General features: G+C 39.5%; 1 protein-coding gene across 1 annotated transcript in view; it reads right to left on the reverse strand.

Moving 5' to 3' along the window:
- Positions 1 to 421: 421 nt before the first annotated feature.
- ASPG (asparaginase) overlaps positions 422 to 15792 on the reverse strand; it is a 79583-nt gene continuing 64212 nt past the window's right edge. The window contains exons 13-16 of the mRNA XM_006116900.4: positions 13194 to 13280; positions 4646 to 4745; positions 4225 to 4285; positions 422 to 1311 (exon numbers count right to left, since the gene is read on the reverse strand). Coding sequence (XP_006116962.2) covers positions 1298 to 1311; positions 4225 to 4285; positions 4646 to 4745; positions 13194 to 13280 — 262 coding nt within the window. The 3' untranslated portion in view covers positions 422 to 1297. The remainder of the gene's footprint in view (positions 1312 to 4224; positions 4286 to 4645; positions 4746 to 13193; positions 13281 to 15792) is intronic.

The following is a 15792-nucleotide window of genomic DNA, read 5'->3' on the forward strand; positions in this document are numbered from 1 at the left end:
TTCAATTCAGTTAAAGAGTCCAATCAATGAACATGGCTATGTCTACAACGTGCCATTGGCAAACTATGGAGATTTGAAGAGTGAACCAAAGTGTCTCTTACTATAGTTCACGTTAATGTGAATTGGATATCTTTTAGTACACACTTGCTACATCCATGTGGGGCAGTTAGCACAGAACATTTTGGTGTACAGTTCTGAAATCTGTAGTCTGCACTGCAACACAGTGTAAACAAGCCTTGTGTTTAAGGCATCAGCCTTAAAGGATATTTAAAAGTGAAGTTTAAAATGACACAGTGAAGAGTAGTAGATAACTGCAGGATGCTACTGATTGATGCAATTATATGTGCTGGCACACTGTTGCTGTAATTATTATTATTCACATGATCTAACTATTGCAAAAAACAGTGAAGTGAAACAAATATTTATTTCCAGATATTTTATTAATGTAAATCCATGAATATATAATCAACTTTGAATTCCCCTCTCTCCTGAAAAAATATAAATTCACCATCACAGGAAATGCTGCAGACTGTGTGCAGAATTTCTCCCCCCATAGATTAGATAAAAACGCAGGCTACGCCTACACTGCAGGCTTCTTGCACAAGAACAGTTTTGCGGAAGAGTTCTTGTGCAAAAAACCTTCCACAAGAGAACATCCACACTGCTTTTGCGCAAGAGCATCCATGGCAGTGTGGACTCTCTCTTGCGCAAGAAAGCTCTGATGGCCATTTTAACCATAGGGGCTTCTTGCAGAAGAAATTCATGTTGCCTGTCTACACTGCCCTCTTGTGGAAGAGCTCTTGTGCAAGAGGGCTTATTCCTCGCGGGGAGAGGAATAACACTTCCGGAAGAACCCTGTTTTCCAATGCTGTACTGTAAATTTACTTGCGCAAAAAGCCTGCAGTATAGACGTAGCAGCAGTGTCCTAGTTATAGAAAATAAAAATTTAGCGTGCTCATTATAGAAAAATAAAAACAATTTATCCAGTTACATTCTATCCAGTTTCATTTGTTTTCAGCTATGCACTCAGACACCTCGCACTGAAAAAGGACCTAACTGAAGATGTAACATGCTCATGTAACAGGTTTTCATTTTTAAAAGACAATTAAAATATCAAACATAAGAAAATGATCTGAAAGATACAAAGAAAGTAAATCTATTTCTAAATAATTCTAGGGTCCCAATGTGCTCTAACAGCACTTCAATCATCTTCACCTTCCTTTGTTAATTCTTCTTTTTTTAATTATTGCCCAGTATTGTTTCATTGTTCAAAACTGGCTTTTTCCCCCAGCAATGTTCATTTTGCATAACCTATAGAGAAATCAAATAAAGAAATAGTTAGCTTTAAGCTGTGCAGTGTGGACCATTTCAAATTTGCGTGACGCCCTTCGAAGAGCTTACACCTACTGAGTAAACTCTAATCCAACACTCAGGAATGCCTTCAGATTATCTTTCCAATAGGTAGGGAAGACTAACAAAATAAATGAATTAAAAGATGGCCCATATGACAGTTACAGATTTAAAATTACATGCTTCTAACTCTGATACCATATTTTATTTAATAATTAATATTGACTTCAGTTGAAGCATATGTAAAGGCACCGCAAATCTTTGAATTTTACTGAAACACTCAATGCATCTATATATCATTACACAACTCTGATTATCTTCAGAAATATCTGAAAATATCTCCGTAGAGGCCCCTAGGAAACATTTAAACTAAAGGTTTTAAATGTACATCATGCCTGCAGGTAGGGTTACCAGATGGCTTAAAAAACAAACAAACAAAAAAAAAAAAAAACCACGGACACACTTGATCTCGGATGGAGGGGAACAGGGGGACCAGTCAGGAAGGGAGCGGGGCTGAGGAAGAGGAAGTCGGGGGGAGCGGGGCTGGCTGGGGGAGATGGGGGGAGGGGGAGAACCGGCCAGCAGGAAGCAGGGCTGGCTGGGAAGGAGTCAGGGGGAGCGGGGCTGGCCAGGGGAGATTGGGGGAACCAGCCGGCGGGAAGCAGGGCTAGCCGGGAGGGGGTCGGTGGGAGCGGGGCTGGCTGGGGGAGAACTGGCTGGGAGTGGGCCGGGGGGAGCAGGGCTGGCCGGGAGGAAGCTGGGGGAGAGAACGGGCCACCGGGGAGCAGAGCTGGCTTGGGGGGAAGTGAGGGGTGGGAACCGGACAGTGGGGAGCAGGGCTGGCCTGGGTGCACACAGATCCCGGAGTGCTGCCCGTCCTGTACACAGTCCTGGTGAAGCACAAGTGAGTCCGTCCCCAGGGATTCCATCCCGCCCTGCCCCCACCCTCACCCCACCCCTTCCTCTCTACTGCGTAGCTGTGTACTGCCTGGCTGGTAAACAAACTCACACAGTGTGAGTGTGTCTAACAGCCAGGCAGTATGCAACTACGTACTGATACTCATAATAATAAAACTTAATTAGAAAATACCAGACATTTATATGTCCAGTATTTTCTCAATTTATTTCCCGGACAGAAACCTCAAATACCAGACTGTCTGGTTCAAAACTGGACACTTGGCAACTCTACCTGCAAGTCCCCATTTTCCCACACCAACTCCCCTTTTTATTTTTTAAATCGCAGAAGGCCTGATTCTCCTCTGTTCTACATTTGTGTAATCACTTATATCTAGGGATCTACCAAATGAATGGTCTATTTTGGTCAATTTCACAGACATAGAATTTTTTAAATGGTAAATGTTATGATTTCAGCCATTTAAATCTGAAATTTCATGTTGGTATAGTTGTAGGGGTCCTGACCCAAAAAGGTGTGGGGAAAGGACGGGGACCCAAGGTTACTGTAGGGAGGTTGCAGTACTGCTAGACTTACTTCTGTGCTACTGCTGGCAGCAGCATGGCCTTTGGAGGTGGCCAGCTAGACAGTAGCAGGTATTGGCCAAGAGCATTACTCAGAAGACAGAGCTACTGCCAGCAGTAGCACAGAAGTAAGGATGGCATGGTATGATAGTGCCACCCTTACTTCTGTGCTGCTGTCTGCAGAGCTGGGCAGCTGGAGAGTAGCGTCTGCTGACTGCGGGCCCTGCTCTGCCCGCAGCATCACAGATGTAAGAGTGGCACTATCCCATCATGCCATCCTTACTTCTATGCTGCTGCTAGTGGAGCTTGGCCTTCAGAGCTGTGTGGCTGGCCAACAGCCGTCACTCTCCAGCTGCACGGCTCTGAAGCGCAGCAGCAAGGAAGTAAAGGTTGCAATAGCATGAATCCCTAAAGTAACCTTGTGGCCCACCTGTATTTCTCTTTTGAATCAGACCTCCAATTTGAGAAACACTGGTCTCCCTTGTGAAATCTCTATAGTATAAGGTAAGAGCACCCATAAGATCAGATTTCAATGGGGGCAGATCAGATTTCATGGTTCATGTCATGTTTTTGTTGGCTATGAATTTGTTCGGGCCCCACTTATATCAGTGCATAGTAGGTACAGAAAGCTACCAATGGGACTTCCCCACTCAGATACATCAATAGGAGGATTTTATGTCCATTTTATATAGGTATAAATAACAAAGTGATAAAAATGGCCCAAAGTTACATCAAATGAAAAAAAAAATCCATTCAGTTATATGAAAGCCACTTTTTGGTTTAAGTATCAAGACATCGTTTTGGGGAATGTTTAATTCATTCATTGTATTTCCTTGGTTGCTATAAGTATTATCTATTTGCACACATTTCCAAAACACTCCATTTTCCTTTTGAATTAAATGTGTAAACTCTGAATTAATTGCCTTGCTGTAGTTTGTCTGTTTTGATGCTAACTAGAAAAGTTCCTGATTTGGTTTTACTTAAGTAAATTTAAATTGATGTGCCAATGCCTGTCAGACTTGTGAGAAAAAAGCTCCCTAACATATTCTTTACTTTGTAAATTATCTAACTTTTGCATTACAGTAACAGATGAAATTCAGTTTTGGATAGGTGATATATATATCCTATGTAAGGCACAGTTCCTACCCCCAAAGAGTTCATAATCTAAATCGACAAGTCAATTCATTTTAGATTATATCATTTTATAAATGGAGAACTGAGGCACAGAGATATTAAACAACTTGCTTAAGGTCACATGGGAAGTTTGTGGCAGAGCCAGGAACCAGACTTAGAATTCTTCAAGCCCAGCCCAGGGCTGTAACTACAAAACCATCCTACAACAACAAAAGACTACCCAGGTACATTTCAGAAAACAAGAGCTTTTAACAGAGCCATTACCTTTCATGATCTTCATTTCATTAAAAAAATCTAGGAGCACCTTATGCCCTGTAGCCTCTGCCTGCAAAGAGAAATTCAATGAGTATTACCATGTCTTGAGTGCCTGTATGCCTACACATGTGCACACATACACATACTCTCTCATGTAAGGGAAATCAAAAAACTACTTAAAGCCTGATTTAAACGTCTAATTACTTCTGGGGAGTTGGGAGAAAGATGGCTTTAAATGGCTTATTACTTGACAATAGTTCTGGACTTGTCATAAATTTGAAGCAAAGACTTTTTTTAAAATCAAAGTTGTCGGAACCAAAGTGGCATTTAAATTGCCCAACCTAATACCATCTGACGTGTCAGAACAGATATGCAATAACACGCATGCTTAGCTGAGCTCCACATGAAGTACAGCAATAGTCACACTTACTATTTGAAAGGCAGTTCTGCCATCATACCCAGTTTGTTCCAGGTTTGCACCAGCGAGATACCAGACATACAACCCTTCCTTATCACCATTAGCAGCAAGGCTGAAAAAAGAACAATTAACAACAATTTATTTTTTCCTAAATCTGTAAGGACATCTCACTGTAATAGTGTGTTCTATTAACTAACAGGCAAACTAATGTGAACACTAAACCAACAAGCTTTGCATGACTGCCAGGACAGAAATGGAGTGGGGGTGGAGGGTGGGACAGTAAGGGAGAAGTTTATAAAAGCTTTGAACAGCTGAGCAAGCAGCATGACTTGATGAATCAGTTCCTTAAATTAACAGGGCTGTATTATAAGCAACTTACAACAGACTAGTTTCACCCAGTGGGTGTGACTATGACCAAAGGGGAAAAAAGATATGCAGTTTCATATTTCACAACTCAATATTTATCCTGTAAAATGTAGTTTAAGGAGGGTTGGGGGGCTCTCTCACATTTAAGTGGCAGAGTTTTTCCACTTTCAATAATAGTTTTACTATATAGGAGGAAAACACCAGACATGCTATCAACACATTGAGCTTTTTAAAAAAAACCCAAAAGTTTTATAAACATATCTGATACAACACTGTCTCCCGCATGAATATTAATATTCATTATCAGGAGTTATGACAGCATGATGTTTCTGTGATGCAATCTGGATCATTTTAATGGCGCTACAGCATTTGGATCTGAAATAAGGGCGATTTATAAAAATCGGTGCCAATAAATAGCCATTTTACACACAACAAGAAGAAAACTCTGGTAAGGGTGGTCTAAGTCCACCATTTACAAATGGCAAACATTATACAGTATCAAAATGAATCAAGACACATTTGGATTTTAAACCTCTGGTATGACAACATCTGGCAGTTTCTTCCAGGTCTGCTAACAGCCCCACTAATATCTGAAAAATTTTATTTTTCATTTTAAAGAAGTGTTTCTAGCTCTTGTGATGTGAAAACCACTTGGCTGTGCCTCTCATGCAATGTCGCCTGCAGACAGGTTGAAACAACAGATGAGCAGCACATGGTCTGAAAAAAGTGTGTGTGGGAGGGTGGGGTGTTCACTATAACCCTGTCATATTCTGGTCCCCCTAGCAATTATTTCTGATCTCAAGTCAATCCCATCCCTCAGTCCACATATCGAATTTGCCCCTTTCAGCCTCCTCTCTGCTCTTCCTACAACTCTAGGGGTTCTTCATCCCATCCCTAAGACCTGGGGGACTGCACTGGGGTCACCTCTGTGCTTTCCCAGGATGTAGGGATGGAAGGAGCAGAGGAGTTGTCCTGTTGCTCACAGAAGGGCAGAAGAGCAGAGCCATCCTCAGCAGCTGGACTCTGCTTCCTTCCCATCCCCTGCCAGAATGATGCAAGTTGCTTGGATATGAAGTAGAGAGTACTGCCTACTTGCTGCAGCAGCCCTGGGGAAAGCAGTCAGAGGGGCTCCTCCCCCCACAAGCAGTACTAAAAATGTGTACTCTTCAACAGCTTCTTAGAAAGCTTGGTTCCTACATCTGCAACCTCGCACACGGTAATTACTGAGGCCAGTCTTTGTTAGGACTGTAGCCATAAGGCCCTTAAATGTTAATATTGACTACTTTGCTGAATATCTCAATAGAAACAGCCAGGTAATTCTTCAGTGAGGTTGGATCTCATTGAAGTGAGGGCTGGAAAAGGCCCATTTGTTTGGTCTGAAGCATATGACCTGCTGCTGTGAATGTCACTGTCTTTTTCACTGAAAGAAAAGAATACTGACAGCAGCAGGCAATGGGTAAAGAGGAAGGTAAATGGCTCCTGAGTATAGTAAACTGCCTGGACAGATGTGTAGGGAGAAGGGTGTAGGGGAGGAGGGTGTAGGGGAAAGTGCACACGAAGGCATGTGAGCTGTCATCAGCCTGCAGCCAGCACCGTTTGTGGAAGGGTCATTCTACAGTCAAGTCTGCAAAATTTGTTACTTACTACAGTAGTCCAAAGCCACTTCAACTGTTGATAAATATTTTCAGGTACTTAAAAAAATCTTTAAAGGGGAGTGGAAGCCTGTAAGTGCAGCAGTCTGAGGATGGGTGAGAAGAAAGCTAGAGCAAGGTTGTTGCTTGCAGAAGCCTGAGGGATGGGTGGGTAAAAGACAAAGCTGTGCCTTAGGCTGTTGAGATGGAGTGAAGGGGCATGGGGCAGGGCAAAGACAGAGGAGTTAGGGTCTTTGTTTTCTCTGAGAAATGTAATAGTGGGAGCAGGCTGGCATAGGTAAGAGAAGAAATGTGGAGGAAGCGCCAATAAAATGTGGAGGAAGCGCCAATGGAAAGCAAAAAGATTATTTCCCACTGACAACAGACCAAAGGGGGAGTGGAGTTTAGTACTGAGTTAAAAGGGAAGAGCCCTTATTTCCCTGTTTTTCTAATATTCCTGCTGTCTTGCACAATTTATAAGTTGCTCATGGCAGCGGCTACTCAACAAGTGTCAATTTATTTGTTTCAGAAGATTCATCTTTTGCTATAGGCACAGTGAGATTCTCTGGCTATAAAAATCAAAGACAGATTATGAGAATCAAGAGAGTCTCAAAGTCCAGAGAAAAAAAAAGTGCAGGGCTGCTGAGAGGCGGTCTATAATTCATCTATTATGCAAAGCAAAAAATCACTGTGCCCTAAAAAGAGCACACTGAAAAAAATTGTGTTACCACACAAACCCAGGTAATTCAGATAGTGTCATAGTAAGTACCACAAATAAAACTCATGTACTTATTTCCACAATGTGCATCCAAAAGCTCTCATTCAGAAAGAACGATGAGTTAAAATCGCAAGAGGCTGAAGCTATGAAGTTGTTTCTAAGTCAGTAGCAAACAAACAAATAATAATTTTCACTGATGGGGATTTCTTATAACAATGGCTGTTGCAAATTTAAAAAAAAAAAATCACATCCTCAGAAGTTTGCTAGTTTAAGCTTTTGCTGAATAACTGTTCAGCCAAAAATAAAACAGATTTAGCTGTTTACCATGCATTTCATCTTAAAATGTAGCAAAAAAAATCCTCTGTCTGAGGCAGAAGATGTGTTAATGCCAGCCTAGTTTCAGACATTCAAGGCCTCTCGTATTTTTATTTTCAAAAAGGAAATTCCACCCTACAAAAAAGCTGTGATAACTTACATTTAAGATTGCTTCAGAAACTAACACCTTTACATGACAAGAGTACCACAATTTAAAAACCTTAAAAAGAATAGAAATAGTCTTTTCAGACAATTTACTTGAAGATGTCAAATTATAATTTGAATATACCTAAATCAATAGGTATATCAATATTCATTTGGTTAACAATATATAAAGATTGGAAATTGAAGGATAATTTTCTAAAACTCCTTATTCATGAGTCACAAAGTACATTTAAACTCTTTAATCATATACACTAAATAGGTTCCCCACATAGTCAAATATATACATATATTACTGATAGATATGTTGAAAGATTTCAGAATATATCTCCCAGATCTTTGTTACTGTAATGTTTGGTATTGAATTTTGTATAAAGACTATTTACAGCAGCAACCTTAATTATACATTTCAAAGGCTTATGAGGTAATCTCTAAACAGCAAGCCTATTTCTTCATAGCTCCTTTCATATCAGAGAACAAGGAGTACAAAATAACCATTCACTATAAAAAGCCAGTAAAACAATTAAGTCTTCAGCACTGGTTGAGAGCGAAAAATAGCACATTGGTAAGCTCTTGTGCTACTTGGCATACCATATAACAGGCAGGTAACAGAGAGGATACTACCATTGGATTTTTAACATTTGGAAAGGATGACTTTGGAACGGTTTTATAATACAGGAATTTCCATTATAGGCAAAATGATTTGATTGTAGAAGAGTCAGGATAGTGGAGAAGTGATAAATGTAATAATATTGTCTAGCATGTGCAGGTTGCACTAGATTACAAGAATAAAAACTGTTAAAGGCTTGGAACCCTCAGTCCAATTACTTTCAAAATATGCATTCGAGTGATAGAAAAATAATAAAAAGTTGGTATCATTTTAACTGGTTTACAAGAAAGAATAAGTTTCTTAGCAACTGATAGTGTTTACCATGAAGTACTCTTGTGGGATTTTGCAAAGCATGGGGAGGCTGAATTCCTTTTTCTTGGTGATCTAAGGACCTCATTTTTCTCAAGGGCTCTTACAAACAGTTCCATTCTGGGACTCTTGCTTGTTCAACATATAAATAAAACCACTGGGAAATGATGAGATATCTGTTGCTGCAAAACCACCCAGACAGTAGAAAAATTATTTCTCTCTGCTGGCGAAGATTCTTGATGAGCAAAATAGTGATTCTGTGAGGAACTAAAATAATTCTATCTAGAGTGCACTCAAGAATATCATTCATAATATCAAGTATCCCTATGCCTTTTTATTCACATTTCACAACTCCACGGAGATATGAGAAATTAAGAGTATAAAAATCTATTTCATATTTTATTTCTTCAGAAAGTTAATCATGTACAGGTTGAACCCCTCTAATCCAGCACTCTCTGGTCAGGCAGCAACTATAGTCTGGCATGATTTTAGTTAGCTGGATGTCTACTTATCATGGGTGTGGCCAAGTTTCCTGCAGTCCCATAAAGTTTGTTTACTGCCACCAGTCCTGGCTCTCAGTGTTTTGTGCTGTTATTTAGGTTTAATTTACCCCCAAATGTCTTTTAAGAGCCCAGTAAGCAGTGGAAGTGTTTGTAATGCTGCTAGACAAATATTGACCTCCTGTGATTTGGCAAATTCTTGGGTTCAACACCAGTCAGATCCCGAGGGTCCTGGACTAGAAGCATGGTCCCAGTATCTTCAGAACTATAATTTATCCCAACAACTGTGATCAGATTTTTAAAAGTATGTTATCTTGATAATAGGGCTGAAAAAGAGTATGGATTTCATAAATGATATTTTAGTGTGAACTCATTTGCTTGCTCCACTGCCCTTATTTCAGCCTTGTGAAGAGCATAGACTGTTCAGAACAGGTGAAATTTCACTTAATTTATACTGACTTGGTTGTTTGACTGTCAATCAAATTTGTGGTTAAACTGGATCTAGCAGAGTAGCTTTCTGAACAAATCTGGGCAGTCACCATTATTTGTCTTCCAGTTGTTACAGTTTTGTTTTGCAGCAAGAAAACAGATTTGGAAGATGCTAAGGGATACCTGATAAGAAAACTTAGTTCTCATCTCAACAAAATGGAAAAGTGAAATCAAAGAATTAAACATCTTAAAAATGCAAATTCCTCATTTCACTTTCTAAAAACAACAGGATGAATTAATTCTTAGGAGAGGTGTCTAAGAAATTGCATAATGTGTTAGTGTTTGCAAGTGCAATTCCAGCCTTAGATGTCCTAAAGAAATCCAGCTGACCATTTACCGTCATCAGCTAATGACCAAAGGTATCAAACCAAATACTTCAGTTTCTAAATCCTAAATCATTTTATGTCTAAAGACAAGGAAATTAAGAAGCGAGTGTTAGAACAGGAAAAACATTGGCCATGGAGATTAATCAATACAGAATATAGCCAAATTACGTTGACAATAGATAAGCGGTGAGAAAAACCGGCTTTTGGATCTTAATTCAAGTAGAGAACAATACAAGATGACTTCTGACCAGTCCTTGAATGCTATTTAGGAACTGATCAGCTTTGTCTCTTCACTCCCAGAGGCTGGGCATATTACTATGGTGCCAGTCACTTAAATTAGACAGAAAGAGGACTTGGTAAAAATGTGTTCCAAAGGCAGCCTCAGGATGACCACATGCAACAGCATTCCACCATGCCAATAGCTAGTGTGATAAAAGTCCCAAGGGAGATGGTGCAGAAGTGGAGGATAAAATGAAACTCAGTAGCATGGAAGAATAAATCACTGAGTTTTGTTCAAATAATCTAAGAGCTGTCATACCCCCAAAGTGAGTATTTGGCACCTTGGAGAGACAATAAGACAATCTTAACTACAAACCCTTAAGCATTTTGACTCATGTACTCTAGAAGAAATTCACTCCTCTGCAAAAGGGACACCAAAAGCTTTCCAGAGCAGTGTAAGTGAAATGATTTCATTGTGCAGAAGGACATGGGTGAAAAGTCAAAGTTCAGTGCCTCTCAACACCACATGCACAGTAAAACTGGACTCCACACCTGCTGCGTGTAAGCCGATGCAGGGGGCATGGCCACAGGATTTATGCTGATGCAGTAGTCACGCATTCCCCATAGGAGTCAGACCACTACACTTGTCTTTGGGGTGATTGTGCAAGAGCTAGTTAATGTTCTGCTCATTTTGTATGGTGGAAGTCACAAGACAAACACTTGCAATCATTCCATGCATAAAGCCCACTCATTCTCCTGTCTACATATATATATATATATATATATATATATATATATATATATATATATATATATATATATCTCCCACTCTCTGCACTGCACTAGAGATATCTTTAAAACAAATGGTGATTTTTTTATCCTTTGTTGGCTTAATACCATTAAAAACCAATTTAAAGTGCCTCAAAACCCTCAGGGATTCTTTACCACTACATTCAAAATGCAAGATATCATGCAATACTAATTCAGTTTGTATGATATTCCCTCAATGTACTACAACAAATTCCACCACGTTCACTTTTTGTTTAAAGCACATGCTCTCAATTTTGTAGTGCTACTATCAGGCTAGCTAGTTAAGCAGGTTTTGCAAAGGACAGAAGGGGTTATGTATAAGGTCAACGTATTTGTGAAAGAATGTAATATTCTGAGCCACTCCTTTAGTACTTCTGACAGGTGGATCAGAGTTAGCAAATTCTTAATTTGAAAAGTCTTTCCATTGTTTCCATTACTTGCAATGCTCTGGGAAATATGTAGCAGAACTGTATATAGTTAGGGTGCAGACTATGTGAGAGAAAGCCCCTCCTGCATATTGTCACAGCACTGTAGCCAGACCGTGCAAAACGCTAATTCGAATTAGTTTTTGGGTCTAGATGCGCTAATTCGAATTAGCTTAGTTTGAATTAACTAATTCGAATTAAGTTAGTTTGAATTAGTGCTGTAGTGTAGACATACCCCTAGATACTAAACACACATATTTCCCACAACCTAATAGTAATAAAAATATATATTAAAAATGCATCAGGAAAAGGGACTTGTTTTGAATCCATTTCACATTTTTCATTATGCTGTCTATTCTACTTGTAAATTCTGGTAAACCACTTCAGGTTTAACTTGCATCTGATGAAGTGGGTCTTTACCCACGAAAGCTTATGCTCCTACACTTCAGTTAGTCTATAAGGTGCCATAGGACTCCTCGCCGCTTTTGCAGATTCAGACTAACACGGCTACCCCTCTGATACTTGACACTTCAGGTGTGTCATGCAGTCAATAGTTAATTTTGTCCCTTTACTTGTATTTTAGTTATTAAATCTAACCCCAAAATAGTATATGGCATGAACTCAATGGTCCCTGCTATATATCATAGTTATTTATATAGCGCTTTCCATTCTAAAAGCATTTGAGAAACAAATTCACTTGTTATTCGCGTGAAACAGACCATTATCAAAAAATCACTGTTTTACTGAGTAACTGTGGCACTGAGATCAAGAGCCACATCAGAATCAGAATCAAGATTACAACCCCAGCATTTCTAATGCAGGGCCTTGCTACACTGCACCACAGTTCAGATTATGGGGTTGTGAACTGCAGTACACACCAAAATGCTGTACTGTAACTTCCCCTCATGGATCCCTTGTTCACTCTAATGTATTAATGAATAATTCCTGTAATTTATACCCTACTAAATTAGTTTGCTTTAATAATAAAGCCCCTGTGTTTCTTATTATTTCAGAGTGAATCCTTGGCATATTAACAAGGCAATCATTTACCCTTGAAAATAGAGATAACGGGACAATGATGTAACTGTTAGAACTGTGTATTAGCACAGCTAACTTGGTGTAAAATGCTGGGGCACGGAAGGCCTATTTAGTGGGTGCAGTAGGACCTTGCCTGGTGGTTGTGCAGCAGTCCAGAATAACTGTGAGCATCCATCCAGGAGTCAGGTACTACTCTAAGGGTCAACCCAGAGTCATGATTGAGGAGCCAAGCCAAAAGATCAAAACAGAATCAGGAGTGGGAACACCAAGCCAAAGCGTAAGCCAAAGTTACAATCAAGAAGCCGAGACATCAATCAGATTCAGTCAGAATAGAGTAGGAAGGCAAAGATTAGACTGAAGCAAACATGAATCAAAACAGGAACAAAAGTCGGAGCAAGAAGTGGAAGCCAAAACAGGTTAGGTACAGCTATGGGCATCATACAAGTTGAGCAGTTGCTATGCTACTGTTGCTGCTAGGATCAAGTAACAGGCTGCTGGCTGCCTTGACTAATCAGGAACCTGAACATTTGGAGAAAGTTCATTTAGTCCAACAGATGCTTGTGTAACCAGGCTGGGAGACAGTTGAGCTCCTGACACTTGGACCATACTACAATATCATATCTAACCTTAAGGCATCCTTACCGGCAAAGTTCTGTTCCAATGTTCTCTACCTCTTGGCTGGAAAGGTGAGCTCCAGTTTCACGTAGTAAGTGAATCACTTCTAATTGCCTTCACGAACAAATAATAAAAAGAAAGATTTATTTTAACAATTAAATATCCTGGGGAAAAATAGTCTACAGATAAAAACAAATATTCCAGAAACACAGACTTTCATACACTGGTTCTCATAATTTTTCAGAATGGTATTAAAGAAAAAATAAAAGGAAAAAAAAATAAAAAGAGATTGATGATGAGTATGTTCTCCATTCAAGGAGTTAGAGTTTAAAGTCAAGAAAGACCGACAGATAATCTCTAATCTCCTGCACCTCACAGGCCACTAACTTCTACTCTGTTTCCTCTGCACTGACGAAGGACAAGACAGAGGCAAAGGCATTATAACATCATTTAACTACCCTGGCACACTGACTTTACAAAAATGCTATGTTTTCAATTACGGAATCTAAAACTGAGAGAAAGGAACACAACTACCTTTCAAGGATAAATCTATACTTATTTGTATCCTGATTGTCCCTATTTCCAACTCTTATTAATTCAAGCACTAACATGCAGATAGACAATGAAGGCATTCACAGAGCAACAGTATTTCTGTGTGTATTTTCCACAACATGGAAAATTAAATTTATGGGTTACTATGAGTGATGCCCAAGCTCCTACAACTTCATAGGTGGCATAAGCACCCATACATTTAGATTTTGATTTTACCATTGGAAGAATCTCCCACAATATACCCCCTCTGCTGCTAAGTTTCTTCCAAACCAGATACAGTCTTCTTCATGGTCCACTAGCCCACCCATAGTCATGTTTTGACTGGCTCTTTCCCATGAGTACATTATTCTGCCTGTTAGGTATAATAGGATCTACATGACCAGCATGGTCCCTGTTCCTCAGCCACAAGACTCAGAAATAGTTCCACTGAGACCACTGCAATGGCCCCTTAAGGTGTGTCTACACTGTACCCTTACCTCGAAAGAACTTATTTTGAACCCAAATTTCAAAATAAAGTGATACTCCAAAATGTCTCTTAACCCTTGTGGAATGAGTATAGGGACACTGGAATAGCATGCCTGTTATTTCGAAATCTATTTAGAAATAACGGGATGCGTTAAAGATACGGAAGAGCTATTTCAGGATACTTCCGGTATCCCAAAAATAGCTGCGCAGTGTAGACATAGCCTTACAGTTTTGTTGTTTGGAATACAGTGCTGTGGGATGCATGCAAAATTTCACAAAAGACTACATATGAAGCTGGCAGGTGATTGAACCTAGGACCTTAAGGGGCTAAAGCCAGGTGCCTCTTCAGCATGAGCTAAGAGCCAACTGGCTCTTGTTGTAGAGCAAACTTCACTCTCCCTTTCTCACTAGTCTCAGTACCTTAGAGTTACATCCTTCCCTCAGCTGATGAGGCATATTCCAACTTTAGAGACCTCCTAGTAGTTCATCCCAGAAGCCCCCACCATAGGTGGGATTGAACCTGGAACTTTAAAGGCTAAAGCCACATGCCTCTACCACATGAGTTAACAGCTAACTGCTTTCAGCTAAGGCTGTAAAGCAGACTGAACTCTCCCTTTATCGGTGGTCTCAGTGCCTCTCAGTTACACACATATTACCAAAAAGGGTAATAATAAAAGATGCACCATAAAATATGCTAGTTGAACAACTTGACCTAGTGCCCTGTGGATCCAAGGTCTCAAGTGGACTATAGGTCAAACAGCTTGGAATATTCTGGAATCTTAATCTTGACAAAGATAATTTACTTTAAAGCTTATTGGATGAAATCCAATTACAATAAAAACTATAAATTTATTATAAGATCTACATTTCCTTACAAGCTATTCTCATAATTGTATTTCAAAGTTTTCAAAATGTTGTCTTTTCAAAAATTAAATTAAGTTACTTAGCTGAAATTTAGCATTTAAATCATGCGGCCAGTTTTTTGCTCAGAGTGAAACTGAAACTGCTGCAAAGTTAAGCACGATCAGTTACTGCAACTGCACATATTGTAAGTTGGTTTAGTTATCTTAAATATTTCATCAGTAGAGTCCCTTGAGACATAGGTGGTGGTCAGTAAGAGTCTGCTGGAGACAGCAGGTAAGAGCTAGTACTGTATTTACTTTCTTTTACACAACCCAACTCATAACAGTATGATTTAAGATATATCAAACATTTTAGTACTCATTTGAAAAATGAAACTGATAAGAGATTATAGCAGAAAAGCTCTTATGTTTACCCACACACTTGTATTTTGTACTGGGCTACACACAAACCACTCTGGAATCTGTTTCCTTGGTGGGGCCTGTCCTGGAGAACTCAGCATTTCTAACAAGTCTAAAAAAAAATCTTTGCTCCATTGTGGCATTTCTTGACACATTATATAAATATACAGATCAGAGTTCATAGGTTTGGGAGGAGGAGAAAAGTGTGTGGGCAAGACTTTCTTTTTTTAAAATAAACTGAAATTAAGTAAAAACCTCCATGGTTTTGAGATTACTGTTCTTATTTCTACATCTCATCTAGTAGATGCAGTTTGGAGATCTTCTAGAGGTGAGAAAATGGTGCAGCT

Source organism: Pelodiscus sinensis, chromosome 4, assembly GCF_049634645.1.
Source record: "Pelodiscus sinensis isolate JC-2024 chromosome 4, ASM4963464v1, whole genome shotgun sequence".
NCBI lineage: Eukaryota > Metazoa > Chordata > Testudines > Trionychidae > Pelodiscus > Pelodiscus sinensis.